Raw genomic sequence first — 18,228 nt, 5'->3', positions numbered from 1 at the left:
CTTGTACGACCACGTATACTTGCGTGTGCGTTTGGTAACAATAAGTTTTTGGTGCCGTTGTCGGGGAACTTGAATAATGACTACTTTCTAGTTTTTGCTTTCATTATTTATTTCGTCGAGTCTAACGTTACTTGATTATTGCTCTGATCTCAGGAACTTTGATTGAATGCGTAGGGTCAGAAGCCAGGACGGACTTCAAGGCTTTGACCCCGAACCTGAGAGAACATTTCACAGGAGGTTAAGGGAAGCAAGGGATACAAATAATCTTTAGGCACTTGTTCAATTTCCTGTGAACATGGCAGAGGAGCAACATATGGCTGTTCAGGAGGTGGCGATGCCCAACATTGCTAATGTCACCTCCAGCATTGTGAAGCCCAGAATCACTAGGCACTTTGAGCTGAAACAGAGCATGATTCAGCTACTACATGCGAATGGGCAGTATATGGGTCTTCCACACGAGGATCCACAACAGCACATCCTGAACTTCTTGGAGATTAGTGATACCTATATCACCAACGGAGTCACTCCAGACTATGTGAGGCTCACACTTTTCCCATTCTCTCTGTTGGGCGAAGTAGAGTGATGGCTGAAGGCAGAACCAACTAATTCTATTACATCATGGAACAATCTGGTAAGGAAATTTTTGGCAAGATTCTTCCCTTCAGGAAAAACTGCAAAGATCAGAATTGAGATAGTCGCCTTCAAACAGAAAACGGGGGAGTCTTTATACTCAGCTTGGGAGAGGTTTAAGGGGATGCTTGAAGACTGTCCTTATCACAATCAAACAAAAAAAGTATTAGCTCACACTTTCATAGAAGGGCTACATCTTGAGACAAAGATTGTGGTGGATGCTGCAGCTGGAGGTCAAGTGTTGGAGAAAAGCATTGATGAGATATATGTGTTACTGAACAAATTCTCCAAAAGCAATCCTGATTGGCAAGGAGAGATAGGCAGACACACAGTGCAAATATCTGCAGGGGTTCTCGAGTTAGATGTCGTCTCTGCATTATCAGCACAGATTTCCATATTGACCAACCAAGTCAATCAGATGACCTTGGTTATTAACAAGCAACAAGCCCAACCAGTGCAACAGGTTCAATTGTTTTGTGAAGTATGTGGAGAGGGTCATACAAGTGACTTATGCCCAGTTAATCTAGAGTCTGTCTGAGTTTTGGGTAATGCAAATAAGGTCCAGACAAACCAGTATGGGAACACTTACAATCCCAATTGGAGGAACCACCCAAACTTCTCTTGGGGTGGAAACTAAGGTGCTCAGAATCAATACAGGCCTCAAGAACCTCAACAACAATATAGACCACCTCAGGTTGAACAACATGCAAACTCAACGAGCCACCTTGAGGAGATTATGAAAAAATTAATGGATGATCAGCAGGCCCAAGCAGCAGCAATAAGAAATTTGGAGCGACAAATGGGACAACTTGCCAGTGCCCAAAATACTCGACCAATTGGAGCTCTTCCAAGCGACACTGAGGCTAATCATAAGGCATCTATTAATGTTGTGTCATTGAGGAATGGGAGATAGTTAGAAGAAGTCCAATCCAAAAAGAGAAAACAAGTGACCTTTAATGAGGAGCCGGAGTCGGAATCAGAAAAATCAAAGGAGTCAGAGAAGCCAGCTGAAGAGGTGGTGGTTAAGCAACCTCCACCATTAGTTGTGAGGCCACCACCTCCGTACCCTCAAAGATTGCAGAAAGTGAAGGATAATGTCGCTTATAAAAAGTTTCTTGATATTTTAAAGCAAGTGCAAATCAATATTCCACTGGTATACATCCTGCAAGAAGTGCCCAAATATGCAAAATACATCAAGGACATAGTGGAAAATAAAAGGAGGTTGACTGAATTCGAGACTGTGACACTCACTGAGGAATGTAGCTCTAGAATCCAAAGCAAGCTACCTCAGAAATTGAAGGATCCGGGTAGTTTCACTATCCAAATCTCGATTGGTAAGCATGCAGTCGGGCGAGTTTTGAGTGATCTTGGAGCGAGCATCAATTTGATGCCGCTATCTATGTTCAAACAGTTGGGGTTGGGTGAGCCACGCCCAACAACGGTAATCTTACTGTTGGCTGATCGCTCCCTTGCTCATCATGAAGGAGTGATTGAAGATGTGTTAGTTCAAGTGGGTTCTTTCATATTCCCTGCTAATTTTATTATCTTAGACTACGAGCATGATTAGGAAGTCCCATTTATTTTGGGGCATCCATTCTTAGCCACGGGCTGAGCTATTATTAATGTATGCGAATAAAAGATGACGATGAGAGTCGGTGATCGAGTGGAGGTATTCAATGTGTATAAAGCACTCCGATTGCCAGCCCATTATGAAGAGCTATACATGAGATATGTGGTGGAAAGTGATGCTACGTCATTGGTGCCTTGTGTGAGCCCCGTAGATCATCTTGAACGAGCTTTGATTGGGGATAAAGAAGACAGTGAAGATGAGATGATGGGAGAAATTGAGCAAGTACTTGACATGTCTTGCAATTATGTCCATGGGTTTGGGAGATTTGAGGAGTTGGACAAGCCTGTCACTCTAACCCCTCATAAGCTATCTATTGAAGAAGCTACAAAGCTAGAACTTAAGCCCCTTCCAGTGCATCTGCGCTATGCTTATTCGGGGAACTTTGAGACATTGCCAGTGATTATCTCATCCAGCCTGACTAATGTACACAAAGAAAAACTACTAAGAGTACTTCGCGAACATAAAAAGGCTATTGGATGGACAATTGCTGACATCAAGGGAATCAGTCCATCGTTTTGCATGCATAAAATCTTTCTGGAAGATGGACATTGCCCCAGTGTTGAGCAGCAAAGGTGATTAAATCCCATTATGAAAGAGGTCATGAAGAAGGAAGTAATCAAGTGGCTCGATGCAGGTATCATCTTTCCTATCTCTAACAATAACTGGGTAAGCCTAGTGCAATGTGTGCCCAAAAAGGGGGAATGACTGTGGTAGAGAATGAGAAAAATGAGCTAATTCCTACTCGTACCGTAATGGGGTGGAGAGTTTGAATTGATTATAGAAGGCTCAACAAAGCAACCCGCAAGGACCATTTCCCATTTCCATTCGTTGATCAAATGTTGGACAAATTGGCGGGGCATGGATATTATTGCTTTCTTGATAGTTATTCGGGGTACAACCAGATTGTCATATGCCTAGAGGATCAGGAGAAGACCACTTTTACTTGTCCTTATGGCACTTTCGCCTTCAAGCGTATACCATTTGGTCTTTGTAATGCACCAGCCACTTTCCAGAGATGCATGATGGCTATTTTCACCGATATGGTGGAAAGGTTTGTGGAAGTCTTTATGGATAATTTTCAGTATTTGGGTCTTCTTATGACGATTGTTTGAAGAATTTGAGCAAGGTGTTAGCCCATTGTGAAGAAATAAATCTAGAGTTGAATTGGGAAAAGTGCCATTTTATGGTGCAGGAAAGTATCGTGTTGGGTCACAGAGTGTCTAGAAGTGGCATTGAAGTTGATAAGGCAAAGGTGAAGGCGGTTGAAAATTACCTCCACCCATTTCTGTGATAGTTGTCTGAAGTTTCTTGGGACACAAGGGTTTCTATCGGCGCTTTATAAAGGATTTTTTAAAAATTGCTACTCCTTGGTGCAGGTTGCTTGAAAAGGATGCAACTTTCAATTTTGATGACGCCTGCCTAAAGGCATTTGAAGAGCTCAAAAAGAAGTTGGTGGGTGCCCCCATTATTGTGGCACCAGATTGGTCCTTACTATTTGAACTTATGTGTGATGCAAGTGACCATGCTATTGGGGCAGTACTAGGCTAGAGGAAAGACAAGGTGTTTTATTCCATCTACTATGCGAGTAAGACTCTTAATGATGAACATCTGAATTACACCACCACTGAAAAGAAGTTGTTTGCCGTTGTGTGGGCCTTTGAAAATTTTGGGCATACTTGGTGGGAACAAAAGTCATAGTCCATACCGATCATGCAACAATCATGGATCTATTTACAAAAATGTAATCTAAGGATAGATTGATGCACTGGGTTTTGTTGTTGCAAGAATGTGATGTAGCAATACGAGATCGAAAGGGCATAGAGAACCAAGTTGCTGACCATCTATCAAGGCTGGAAAATCATGACCACGTAGAGGAGGGTGAAGAAATTAAAGAGGCATTTCCTAATGAGCAATTTTTTGCTATCACCCAAGACCCTTCCCCATGGTACGCGAACTATGTGAACTATTTTGTGAGTGGGGTACTTCCTCCTGAAATTGAATCTAAAACTAGAAAGAGGTTTTTACATGATGTGAACTTCTACTACTGGGATGAGCCATACCTGTACAAGCAGTGTGCTGATCAGTTGATGAGGAGATGCATTCTAGAAAAAAGAGGTGGAATTAGTGTTGTATAATTGTCATGCATCACCTTATGTAGAAAAAAGAGGTGGAATTAGTGTTGTATAATTGTCATGCATCACCTTATGGGGGCCATCATGGAGGTAATAGAACAACTGCAAAGGTATTACAATCCGGTTTCTTTTGGCCAACATTATTCAAGGATGCCCATGCATTTTCTAAAGAAGTGTGACTAGTGTCAAAGAACATAAACAATCACAAAGAGACATAAGATGCCTTTGAATAACATCTTAGAGGTCGAGATTTTTGATGTGTGGGAGATAGATTTTATGGGACCATTCTCATTGTCCAGAGGAAACAAATACATCTTGCTAGCAGTTGACTACGTGTCAAAATGGGTAGAGGCGATCACATTGCCAACAAATGATGCCATAGTGGTAGCTGCGTTTGTGAAAAAGAACATATTCTCGAGGTTTGGGACTCCACGTGCCTTGATTAGTGATGAAGGGACACATTTTTGCAATCTGTTATTGAATAACTTTCTAGCTAAATATGCAGTCCGCCATAGAGTTGCTACGGTATATCATCCGCAAACAAGTGGACAAGCTGAGGTGTCTAACAGAGAAATAAAGCAAATCTTAGAGAAGACGGTGAGTGTGAATAGGAAGGATTGGGCTGCAAAGTTAGATGATGCCTTGTGGGCATATAGAACTGCATACAAAATGCCAATTGGGGCATCGCTGTATAAGCTCGTTATGGGAAGGCATGACACTTGCATGTTGAACTTGAACACAAAGCGTACCGGGCCATTAAAAAGTTGAATATGGACCTTGAAGCCGCGGGTGAGAAGAGACTCTTGCAGTTGAATGAGTTAGATAAGTTCAGGCTGCACTCTTATGAAAATGTTAAGCTTTACAAAGAGAAAACGAAAAGATGGCATGACAAGCGTATCAAGCCACGTCACTTCGAGCCAGGCCAACATGTATTATTGTTCAATTCTAGGCTCAAGTTGTTTCCTGGGAAGTTAAAATCGAGATGGTCATACGCGTTTGAGATGGTGAGAGTCACTCCTTATGGTGTAATTGAGCTGTGTGCTTTAAATGGTGAAAGGAAAATTTTAGTGAATAGACAAAGAGTCAAGCACTATTGGGGAGGAATAATTGATCGTGAGAAGACCAACGTTGTACTCGCTTATGAGTAAACGAGGCCCTGCGTCGTGCCGCGACATTAAATCAGGCGCTTGTTGGGAGGCAACCCAACTTTACTGCTTTCTTTTGTTTTTATTTTTTATTATATTATTTTTTTAGTGGTTATTTTGATGTTGTAGGATTATAAGCATAGGAAGCAAAGCCATTGGAAGGGTGCAAAAAGCGAGCTAGATGGTGAGAACTAAGTGTGGGGTGCCCACACAAAGGACCATATATGGGGGAAGTGTGAGTACCTGTAAGCTACTAATTTTTTGTCCTTTGGCCTACTAGGGAGTCTCTTTTACCTTCTTGTTATTTACAGTGTGCATTGAGGACATTGCACAATTTTAAGTGTGGGGTGAGGAGATTATCTGGGTGATTTTCTATGCTATCCTAGCTTAATTGTAGTATTCTTTCTTAGTGTAGTGATGCAAAAAAAGAAAAAAAAGAAAATTTAAACTTTTTCCGACGATGGATTTTGTGGACAACTTTCTTGAAGGATTAAAGTATAATAAATTAAAAATACTTGCTTTGTAGGTAGTGTAATAATTTCCCCTTGATTTTTCTTTGTGTCGCGGTTCTTTTTCAAGGGTTTTGTTTGAACCGGTTGTAGCTAGTTGTATTTTTTTTAGGAGTAGGAGCCAGTGTGATGTGATTGAAATTGAAGCAAAATCTCTTGAATTTGTTATGCCTTGAGAATAGTGAGTACTTTGGTTGTGACGCGTGGGCTCAATTTTTGACTCTTGTATAAGTACCTTAAATTGTATAATCTTAACTTTGCTTAACTGCTTTGACTAGAGTATCTTAAAGAGTCCAATCCTGAGTTAGTTATGTGCCATGTGTGTGTGAGGTTTGTGTGTTATTTTATGCATTGCATTTGATGTCTAGAACTTTCCTTGTGTGGTTGCAAAATGAATTAGTAGTTTCGGTCAGTCTAGGAAGTGATATAAGCATTTTTTTATTGAGCAAGTTATATGCTTTTACCCACCTAATTGTTATGTATCGTAATTAACCCCTTTGAGCCTGTAATCTTGTTTCTTTGGCAACCACATTACAAGCCTTACTCATTTGTTTGAATTTGCCATCTATTTGAATTTTTTCACCTCTCATGAGCACTTGGAATTGTTATGAACTTTTTAAAAGTTAAAGTGTGTGGTGGTTGGTTTGCCTTTTGAGTGGAACTAATGAAATAAGGAGAAAGGTACATTGTTTTGAAAAAGTAAGAGCCACTTGAATTGAAAAAGAAAAGAAAAAAAATAGTTGTATTGTTGTGAAAAATATTCCTTGAAAGTGGTAACTCTTGATGTAATTATGCTTAAAGAAGTAGGGAGTTGACGTATATTGATGTGAATGTGGAGTTATGGTTGGACATAAGTGTGGGGTTTTAAATGTTAAAGTGTATGTATTGAAATTCTTAAGGAGGTGTAGTCACTCTTATATCTAAATGTATCCTACCCGTCCCGCAGCCAACATTACAACCAATTAAAGTCCTACTTGATCTTAGACTGAATGAGCTCGATTAGTAGAGCAGTATACTATGGGGAAGCCTATGGTGCATCTTTTGTGGCATATGAATGTTGTTTTTGAGAGTGAGAGAATTATTTCTATCTTGAGTTCCTAATTGTTCTAAATTTTATTGAGCGTGGAACTACTCTTTTTTGTTGTGTGAGGGCAATTGATTCATAAAGGAAAGGTAATGCCTGACCTCTACGTTAGAGTAAGTAAGCGGGTTATGAAAAATGCGTGGTGCTTGTGAGTCAAATCTTGAGGTGATGATGTTACACTATTGTGCTTAGTCTATTTTAAATATTCTTGGTGTAATGAGTAGGGGGATTGTTTAAAAAGGTTGTATCTATATAAAGTATAGTTTGATTGCTCGAGGACGAGCAATGGTTTAAGTGTGGGGTATTGATGGTAGGCTATAATTGCGTATTTTAATCGCTAATCACACTCTAATTTATTGTACTTTTATTGTGTTTGAGCTTTAATCGCTAGTGTTTTGCACTTATTGTGTGTTTTATGCCTTGTAGGACCGATTCTGAGTTATGTAGATATTGTGTAACTAATTCGAGCTATGTGGAGCTTTGAAGTCTGAGTAAAAGCCCAAGAAATTAAGCCAAGATCGTGTTCGGAGGTCGAGGATCAATTCTGAACGTCAAAATTCAAGGAAGAAGCAACTGCTGAAGAAATGCAATAATGCGAGGCACTGTGCGACGCATTAGTGCAAAATTTTGTGAGAAATTTCCAAAGTTTAGAGACTAGATTTTTTATGGCATGACAGAAAAAAGCATTAGTACGACGCATTGGGCGATGCACAGTGTGACGCATGGAAAGCATTAAGTTTGCAAGTTTTCCTATTTCGGTTAGGAAAGGGAGATTTAGTCTAGGTCCGACCCTACTTGGTATAAATACATGAAAAAACGTTATTTTCTGGACTTTTGATACATTTTAGACCTAGAGACACACGAGGAACATTCGGGAGCAAGGATATCTCAGATTTCTTTATCTTTTCTTAGTATTTTCAATTATCCAGCACTTAGGAATTTGTTTGATACTATTATGAGTGGCTAAAACCCATAGTTCTAGGGTTGTGATTTAGCCATGAATATTGTTGTTTAATATTGACTTAACCTTAATTATAATTCACCAATATATGGTTGTTTCTTTAATCCTGTGATTAATTGTTTAATTGTCTGGCAACTAGTTAGGTTCTATTGACTATCTATGCTATGCTTTGGAAAACCATATCTAAATTAGAGAAGAATTGAAGAGAGCACGATCTTAACTCTGAAGGGCCACAGATTTATGGTTAGGATAGGAATATACCTAGTCACTGTACTGAATTAAATACTGTAATATTAATGCGTTCTTAATAGATTGATTTCATAGGAAAATAGGCGTTAATCTATTTTGAATAGGCGAGTAGTACTTCGGGAGAAGGCTATGAGTGCAATTGTTCGATTAATTAGCAACCATGAGTGAATTGTATAAAAGGGAGAGTTAACTAGAACACAATAGGATTGGTGAATCGATCACAACCATGGAATATTGTCTCTACTGCATACACAACAACCGTTTTTCTGCTTGATAATTTAGTTACTACTTAAAATTATAGTTTAGTATAATTAAACTCTTGAACTCGAATTGGCTCGACTGAATAACAATCTTGGTGAATTTAGTATAGTTGATACAAGTCTCTGTGGTTTCGACACTCGGCTTATCATGTTATTACTTGTACGCCCACGTATACTTGCGTGTACGTTAGAGAGCAACAATATAACTAGTAAACATAGATATATAAAGTAATTAATAAGGAACTTAAATAAAGATGGTAAATATGTTTCTATTAGTATAGCTAGATAAAAATCCATTTTATATTTGTCTTAAGAATATATATATATATATATATATATATATATATATATATATATATATATATATATATATATATATATATATATATATATATATATATATATATATATATATATATATATATATATATATATATATATATATATATATATATATATATATATATATATATATATATATATATATATATATATATATATATATATATGCAAGCCCAGCTAGGTAAAACCTACGAATTATTTTGTCGTTGCGGCGAAGGGATCGGATAAAAGTTTCTTGAGATAATTTAAAGTTAACACTGTCACATGTATACTAGTGTCTTCAATCATTCTCAGTTTGTTTTCTTTCAAAAGTACAAGGGGAGGACTCATTAACTTAATCTGACAAGATTACGTTGCAGAGACTCTCCAGAACTAAAACAAAATCTCAAAAAAGAGCAGTAATGTGATCAAGAAAAGGTTTAAAATGCTAGTACTCCGTGCTCTTTTAACTTTTAATTTATTTGAGTCTCAGGGATTATTGGCTAAAAGATAGTGTATCTCGTGCTAAGGCATGATTATATATTGGACTTAATTTTATATTGTAAAGACTGCATTACCTTTACAACAGCTTATTGTTGTCTAATTAAGCTTCGAGTAAAAGCACACATTTGACTTTAGCTTCTGGTGGTCCCCGTTGAAGTAGGAACTTTATTTAATCCCACATCGAAAGTGAAACAAAAAACAAGAAAAGAACACCAGGTATAATTCCAGCGAGTCAAGTAGAATAAAAGCTGACCTTTCTCGTCCTTTTGGCTAAGATCAACTGTAGTATCTGTTTTTATCAATTTAATATATGATATGTGAGTTATCAACTCACGCGATATTAACTCAATTTTTCAAGGGGGAGAGTCCACCACGGTAACTTGCTATTGGGGCTTTCACGTGTCACCTTGTAAATAAAAAGATACAGTTAATGAATTTTATTTGATATAAATAATTCAGGGAAAAGAAGGCCAAGTAATGAAAGAAGAAATAAATATATTTCCAGATTATGAGTTCGAGAGGTGCATAGAGTCTTCATTTTTGTCATCCCTGTAAATGCTTACCCCTAAAGATTCACTACCGCATATCTTGAGATATAGAATTTGTCAACGGAGCGCTTTGGCCATATGAAAATGCAAGAAATAAATCTCTTACTATTTTGCAGTGCCGGGCATAAAGCACTACATATTTCGACACGAATAAAAAATTTAGATCAAAGATAATGGTCGTTTTTTTTTTTGCAATATTTTTATTTTTTGAATTTAATTGACCGACCAAAGTTGGTCGATAATTTCCGACCAACTTTGGTCGGTATTCCTTTCCGACACCTAAAATACCGTCCACACGTAAATGGTCGCGTTTTGATCGGTTATTGGCCATTACCGATCAACTTTGGTCGGTTCTTTTGGTCGATTTTTACCAGATTTCTAGTAGTGAAATTTCAAGTTGTTCATCATGTATATAAGCATCTTATTAGAAGAATCACCCATATTATTATTTGCCACTTTATCAATCCAAGGACTGTGTTAGCTATTTGATCGAGAAATATAATCTCAGGTTAAACTGTTAAATTTAATAATGAAGGGTTAAACCTAGTTAAGGATAATAACTTTAGATATTAAGCACAAGGATCCACGATGTGAGAGACAAAGTTTGCATATGATTAATGACAATAAATATGCAATTTCCTTACAACTAGAATATCAAATGAGACATACTAGCAATAAATGTTAATAAATGGCATTTATGTAAATAAGAAGAATGATTCACCCGATAATAAGTGGACAAAGAGAATATTCTGCCTGACAACGGTGAATGATAGATAGATCCAAGATTTGTATGAACAATCCTTGGATCTGATGGAAACGTGATGAATAATATGAACGAGAATCTTTATAAAAAGGTAGTGCCCTTTTCAAAGAGAGTCGTCTTCTCAAAAAGTGTTCTGATCAAATGAGAATTACCCCTCACTCCCCTTATCTCTTTTTCTATTTATATGGGACATGTCCCAGTCAACCCTAAAAGGACAAGTACAAAGAATATTCAATGGAATATTCTCTTAAATATCTTGTTATAAAAACTAGCCGTTAGTACTGTTCTCGATACTTGACCTCGACCATTATCGATTGCCTGGCCACGAGCTCCACTGTTTACTAGTCAACCTTGGCCACATTATTTTTCGTAACACCACTTCATGCTAGATTCCCTTGGGGCAAACTATGACCTATACAGTTAGTCCCTCCGCTTATTGAGGTCGACCCTGGACGACCTCGATGAGCGGACTCTGTTAGTTATGGTTGAGAAGTTTGGGCGAGCAGGTCGAGTAGTAGTGTTTTAGATGAGGTGGCATTGTGGCCTTCCGTGAGCCGCAACCTAGGGTCATGTCGATTCAGAGTGACATCATATCATCATGCGTCATCATTACGCGTTTTCTCGATACCTCGCGTCGTTTCCCGTGCCTCTGCCGTTTCGATTCCTGAGCTGTGTAATGACGGTTTGCTTTCTCGATATTGATGCCTGAATTCTTATAAATAGGGATACATAATCCTTTGCCTTATTCTTCGCAATTTAAATATTGGATCTCCATTCCTTCTTCTTCATTTTTCGTTCAGAATCCTTGCCCTCTTGATCTTACTGCCGTAGTTTGCTTTCACTGATTCTAGCGGCTTCTGCTACCCTTGACTCTTCTGTGTTTACACCTCTTTTATTCGTAAACAAAGATGATTAACGTGTCTTCTAGTTCTGGGAGGGTACCTGACCCTGCTTGCTTGGCACTCACACTCAGAACTCGGCACTCGGTACTCACACTCAGTGGGTACCTGCGCTCACTGGGGGTGTGTAGAGACTCCGGAGGGGCTCCTTCAGCCCAAGCGCTATAATCTGCACAGACAACTCACGTGCTGCACGGATAACTCACGTGCTATAGTATCAATATTTGTATCCGCACGGACAACTCACATGCTCTAATAAGCCAATCTGGCCTGCTGCGGCGTGCAACCCGATCCCATAATAAATAAGTATATAAAGCCAATATGGCCTGCTGCGGCGTGCTGCCCGATCCGATCCTATAAGTAGCCACTCGGCCTCACTCAGTCATCAGTCTTTCCAGTATCTCTCTCATGGGCTCACAATGTCATGAAAATAGCCCGAAAATGATGATATGATGTATCAATAAATAACAGCCGAGACTGAGATATGATATGTAATGAAATGAATATAACTGAGTATAAATTTTCAATTTAAACCAAATAATTCACAGCAATATGACCTTTGTGGGTCCCAATAATACTGGCACATAGCCTTAACATGATTTTTAATATGATTCTCAGCTCAATTTCTTTAACACATAAAACTGCATGGAAAATGCCAAGATTATTTGACTATAAAATTCCACAGAACAATTACGTCACAATTTCTATGTGCACGCCCACACGCCCGTCACCTTGCATGTTCGTCACCTCCAAACAATTCACATAATACGTATATTCAGGGTTCATACCCTTAACTCCAAGATTAGAAGAGTTACTTACCTCGAACAAGACGAATCCAATATCGAGCAAGCTAAGCAATGCTCCAGAAATCCCATTATGCACGTATCAACTTCTGAACGGCTCGAATCTAGCCACAATTAATCCGATTCAGTCAATACCAATTATTGTAATTAATTCCATAAGAAAATATTAATTTCCAATAAAAATCCGAAATTAACTCAAAAATCGCTCGTGGAGCCCATGTCTCGGAACCCGACAAAAGTTATAAAATCCGACAACCCATCCAATTACAAGTTCAACCATACAAATAGTTTATAGAAAATTTAAATTGTTTGAACAAAAATTAAATAAACAACCTTTTACATGCTAAAGTCTTTAACAATCTAACATCAATCTTTAAAAGATACCACATGTGCTATTCTGTTCGTCAGTTTCCAAGAGAAATACATTCCATGAAAACTTATCGTTAGTACTCAAATATGTATACTCTTGTCAATACGTAAGTTTTGATAAAAACTTATAATATTTACCTTGAATGTCATTTTGCCAACAAGATTTAAAATAAAATTTTATAAAACGGCATGACACTACATATGCAACATAATATTCTAGTACATGGAGACATCCGTATTTGTTTGTCCCCACAAGCACGAAAGCATATTTACAAATAACTTAAGTATTAACTCAAAACATGCTTTTAGAGAAAATCCCTCAAGTAGAGTAAGTTTTAATCAACTTACCCCGCTTTCGCTTTATTAACATTCACAAGCTTTCAATCATCCTCCATCATTCCAATGTTGATTAAAATGCTCAACATCACCAACAAGTTGTTAGCTACAATTAGATATACTAATTACATCAAAATATGACCTAAGATATTGATCAATATCCATATATGGCTCATAAGATGGCTACAAGCCTCCAACAACTCAATTCGCCAAATAGTTTTACATGCTAGACTATTCAACTCCATTCTTATGTTTTAATACACATTCAAAGTCATTAATGATATTGCATCAATTGTCCATTGCCACCAAGTTACTATTCATCGCCTTCCATAATCAACACTTGCAAAATATACAATTCGGGTGATTACTTAGTTGATCATTTTCATCTTTTGCTAACAAATAAGTCCATAGGTTCATTGTATTCATAAATTTTATCGCCAAGATTACCATTTATCTTCTCTTTTATTTTCTCAAAAGTGCTATTTATGGCATGAACTAGAGTTTTATAATCCAATCTTTTAACCACTAAAACTTGTAAAAAATGCTTCAAATACTTCTAACTACTCATAATAAATGAGTTTGAAGCATTGAAATTACCACTACTAGCTCAATCTTGAAAAATTACAACTTTGGTGATTTTAGTGTTCTTGATGATTTGATGATGAAATCTAGCATTTGGATGCAAGAATGATGTTAGAAATCATGTATATTAAGTAAGAATCTACCTAAAACATCATTAACACTTACCTTAGTTGATTGGACTTGATTTCAGCTCAAAATCGCCCCTTCACCTCAAGAATCCTAATCCCCAAATACTCAAAATACTCTCCTCCCCCGACCTTGTATTTATAGACCCAGATTTCTGGGTTTCGAATGCGGCCTCGGATGCTTCGTATCCTCAGTTCACTCCTCTTTGAAGCTCAGATGCTGACCAGGATGCTATGGCAGCACTTCACTGCTAGTCTTTCTTTCGGACGCGGCCTCGAATGCTTCGCATCCGCAGACTCCTCTGCCAGCCTTTGGTAATTTGGTCATAACTTCTTGTAAGAATGTCCAAATGACAAACGGTTTAAAGAGTTAGACACCAGACTCGAAGATCTTTAATTTGATAGGTTTTCCATCACATAACGCCTTTTATACAAACTTTCGACGAGCATATATATATGTAGATATGCTCGTCGAAAGTTTGATCTTATGTATATATATATATATATGCTCGTCGAAAGTTTGGTCTTATGCGTACTCATTTGGAACTTTAATCTATCATAAAACTTTCAACTTGACTTGGACTTAGGGCTATCCTTAGACCCCACATCACTTATAATATACCTCGTACACTTATTATCATATCCAATTGGTATCCATCATATTAATAGTCCTCGTCTGCACACAAAATAATATAATTAGTACACATCAACTTTCTTAATAGCGCTTAACTACTTCAAAATTTTCCAAGGTGATACATAAACTAAAATAATTAACTATTGATCACTAGAAGACAAGAGTGGAGCAGCACTGAAATATCAATATGAGAAATAAGGGTCGTGACATGATAGGTGCAAGATAGCTATTTGGGACCCAATTCTAGTTCAATTCACTCTAATGTTCTAATGATTCTCACGAATTTACTCGATGATTAGTTCAAACGTGTAGTCAAGACTCCTCTCTCGATTAAATCTTAACTTTACGAGGTGAATTAATATAAGCACCATGAAAATATGCAAGCATGTGTTTATGGATTAGTGTTCCGGAAAAAAGGCTCTCGAATACTCTCTTAACTTGATTTAATCAACAATTCAATAAGCTCTTTCGATTACTTAAGAGAATCACTGAAATAAACCAAATAAAATAATGCATGATAATGACCACAATATTCCTCTTTCGATTATATAAACTGGTGAATAAAGTTGCAAATAATTCAAAACTCCATAAACAAATAAAGAACTAGAGTTAAAATCCTCAAATAGCAATCAAAACACCATATCCGTCAAACCCTAAGGGAAACTACTCCACAATCATGGAGCTAGTCATCACAAATATAATTAAAGAGTAAGAAAACATCAATCTAACATTACAATCCAAATTCCCGTATTGAATGGATGGAAAGATGATGAAATCTTGTGTCTTGTAGCCTCCAATGCTCTCCAAAAGCTTCCAAGGTCAAAGTCCTTTAAAATTCTTGTTTTGATGTATTTATACCATGTAGGGGCCCGGACGAAACTATCCTTTCCAAGCCGAAGTGGAAAAATTTGGCGAGAAAATACACTGTCGCGGCGCTCCAGACAGCGCACCATGCGCCGCATTAGTGGAAAAGTTCAGAGACCTATGCAGGAATTTTGCACTAGCCACCCGCGCCCCTCGGCGCATGGCGCGGCGCGGCACGGTAGTGCATTATTCTTAGAGTAATCTTTTTTTCTCACTTTTTGACATCCATACTTGGTCCTCCAGCCCCGAACGTGATCCCGACTTAATATCTTGGGCTTCTACTCAGACTTCAAAGCTCCAAATCATCCATTTTAGCTTCAAACTTGCATCTTCACTCGAAATCACATCCTATACAACATAACACACACATAATAAGTACACAGTACTAATAGTTAGGCTCAAATACAATAAAAGTATAGTAATTAGAGTGTAAAATGTAGCTAAAACACGAGTTCCTAGTCTACCATCAGTCACTTTCACAATTGGTCGTGACTGGTGAGAATATCTATTTCCTTTTGTATATACACTTTTCAGAAAGAATTGAGTAAAAGACATTGTCATCTATGAAGTGTGAATTATGATTTTATATTTTACAGACAAAATTATCATGGGCACAAAAGCGAAGCACCTAATAGATCATGATATAAGGATTTGTCAACGATAGGATAACTTGCCTTATTGAATTCTTTGGGACATTCAATGAAACCAAAGATGAAAAGGCGTCAGTTTTAATGTCTTTAATTTTTTTCGAACTGTTGCACCCATTGACAAACTGCTGCTAACAAAACAGAAATATAAGAAATTTGAAAATTGAAAGAGCAACCAACACTGAGATTATTATGGACAACGGTAATAGCCTTTTAGATGAATTTCGACAAAATCGCCTTCAACAATGACGATGTTACATCGGCCATTTTCATAATTGGTCGTGACTGGTAAGAATATCTATTTCCTTCTGTTTATACACTTTTCAGAAAGAATTGCATGAAAGACATTGTCGTGTATGAAGTGTGAATTATGATTTTATATTTTGCAGGCATGAAATAAGAATTTGTCACTAATAGGATAATATAATTTGCCTTATAAATTCTTTGGGAAGCTTCCATCAACATGTTCTTCATATTTATAATAATTTTATATAGAAGTGCTCAATTTTTTACTTTTTTGGACACAATAATATTTCAGAAACTTCTAATGCTTCCTCTCCCTTCTATCTTCTCTAATGGAAAATTTATTATTTCTGCATTAAGTAATCTTGACATGATATAAGAATGGTTATGCTTCTTTTTTCTTTGTTTATTAGTTTTTGAAGATTGAGAGTTAATCCATATGCACGGGTGATCTCCGACACTCCGTGAGACTTGTGTGTGGTTCGATTGTGATGTAGAGTAGATTTTCTTTTTCCTTTTCTTGTTTGTTTGTTTTTATGCTTTTGACACAGAGAATTGGTATTACAAGAACAAAGTCCAACCATTGGATAGTTTATAGGTTCCAACTTGTGTTTTTTATATATATTTGGCCCGCAAAACACATACTAATTAGCTTAACATTGTTTCACATTTTTTATTTTCTTTATTGCATAGTCAAAAATGCAATGAGGCCTTTGATAGGGCAATTTTACTAGCTACTAAATAATGCTAGTCCAAATATTCCGACGTCTGGTTCTTTTACTTCTTCTAAAAGATCAGTCGGTGAAGCATACCTTTATATTTGGAATATACCCAACGAATACCAACTTTAACAAGCTTTAATACTTGGCGGAAAAAAAAGAAGCTTAAATACTTATTTTCAAGCATGGCGCCAGAAAGCACTTTTAACCAAGGAAGACAGCTAAAGCTGTGCATAATTTGGTGAATACTGAATTACGTACCGAAATCAAAAATTTTGGTATTCCGTATTCGATATTTTGGTACTCGATATGGTATTTGGTTTAAGTTTAAAAAAAAATTAGTATTAGATATAGTATTGGTGTTTTAAAATGAATTATCGAAATATCGTACCAAAATATATATTATATTACACAATACACATTTTATTAATTATAACTTAAATATAAGAAATCTAAAATTTTACTTTCCTTTATTCTCTATTTCTCTCTCTAGGTTGGTATTTGCTAGTTTTTGACAAAAATTTTGTTAACAAATGTTTTTAGTTTTATACTTTTGAGTACTTTAATTAAGAATATTACCGTCTATGTCTCTATGCACTAGTTAGTATTCAAACTGAATAAACCGAAATCGAAAAAAAAAATATTATACCGAATTTAATTAGGTACGATATTAATATAATATTTTACAAAAATGAATACCGAAAATACCGAACTGAAATATCTAAATAACGTACCGTCCGAAGGACAAATACCCCTAAAGACAGCAACTCGGAGACATTAGATATTTCATTGGCTGGTGAGTGGACAAATACCCCTAAAGACAGCAACTCGGAGACATTAGATATTCATTGACTGGAGAGTGTTTGGAATCTAATCTATTTTAGAGATTGAACTAAAGTAAAGTGAAGAAATCGAGGCAAAGAAAAAGAGCATTTAGAGGACGAAGAAATTGAAGAGGTATGACAATTAGATCTGACCAAGCGACAGAAGCAATGATCAAGATAAATCCAATTCCAATGAATCTTCCTTAAATTAATATCGAGGAAATGACTAACTTTTTAGAAACACTTGAAATTTTTTATTCATGAATTATACTTTGAATTTTTTTTTTTTTTTAATTCATGAAAGAACTCTTGTGTAATTTGCAAGTTTAAAATTCAAAATTATAAACTTGCAAGATTTTTCCTGAAAATAATAAAGTTTAAATTTTTATACTATAACGACCCGACCAGTCGTTTTTCTTTCTAGAACCTTGTTCCCTTAATTAAGAC

At 36.7% G+C, this 18,228-nt stretch overlaps 2 protein-coding genes, 1 non-coding gene and 1 pseudogene across 3 annotated transcripts; 3 read left to right on the top strand and 1 right to left on the bottom strand.

Annotated features, from left to right (window-relative positions):
- Positions 1–295: 295 nt before the first annotated feature.
- Positions 296–2,197, top strand: LOC142177300 (uncharacterized). The gene is made up of 3 exons (XM_075245775.1): positions 296–564; positions 652–1,111; positions 1,544–2,197. The coding sequence occupies exons 1-3, from the start codon at positions 296–298 to the stop codon at positions 2,195–2,197; spliced, it is 1,383 nt and encodes a 460-aa protein (XP_075101876.1).
- LOC142177846 (small nucleolar RNA R71) lies at positions 677–781 on the bottom strand. Its single transcript, XR_012706392.1, has one exon. It is a non-coding gene; the product is annotated as a small nucleolar RNA R71 (small nucleolar RNA).
- Positions 2,198–5,162: 2,965 nt separating the features above from the next.
- LOC142177299 (uncharacterized) lies at positions 5,163–5,540 on the top strand. Its single transcript, XM_075245774.1, has one exon. The coding sequence runs from the start codon at positions 5,163–5,165 to the stop codon at positions 5,538–5,540; it is 378 nt and encodes a 125-aa protein (XP_075101875.1).
- Positions 5,541–9,675: 4,135 nt separating this feature from the next.
- Positions 9,676–9,857, top strand: LOC142177673 (U2 spliceosomal RNA; annotated as a pseudogene).
- The last annotated feature ends 8,371 nt before the right edge of the window (positions 9,858–18,228 follow it).

Source organism: Nicotiana tabacum, chromosome 23 (assembly GCF_000715075.1).
Source record: "Nicotiana tabacum cultivar K326 chromosome 23, ASM71507v2, whole genome shotgun sequence".
Classification (NCBI taxonomy): Eukaryota; Viridiplantae; Streptophyta; class Magnoliopsida; order Solanales; family Solanaceae; genus Nicotiana; species Nicotiana tabacum.
This window is presented reverse-complemented; position numbering and strand designations above follow the sequence as displayed.

Bases quoted from the DNA above. Each gene is read 5' to 3' on its own strand.
- LOC142177300 (XM_075245775.1), top strand. From the start codon at position 296: ATGGCAGAGGAGCAACATATGGCTGTTCAGGAGGTGGCGATGCCCAAC. The intron at 565-651 runs GTTGGGCGAAGT...ATTTTTGGCAAG, and splicing joins ACACTTTTCCCATTCTCTCT to ATTCTTCCCTTCAGGAAAAA. The intron at 1,112-1,543 runs GTATGTGGAGAG...AATGGGAGATAG, and splicing joins AGGTTCAATTGTTTTGTGAA to TTAGAAGAAGTCCAATCCAA.
- LOC142177299 (XM_075245774.1), top strand. From the start codon at position 5,163: ATGGACCTTGAAGCCGCGGGTGAGAAGAGACTCTTGCAGTTGAATGAG.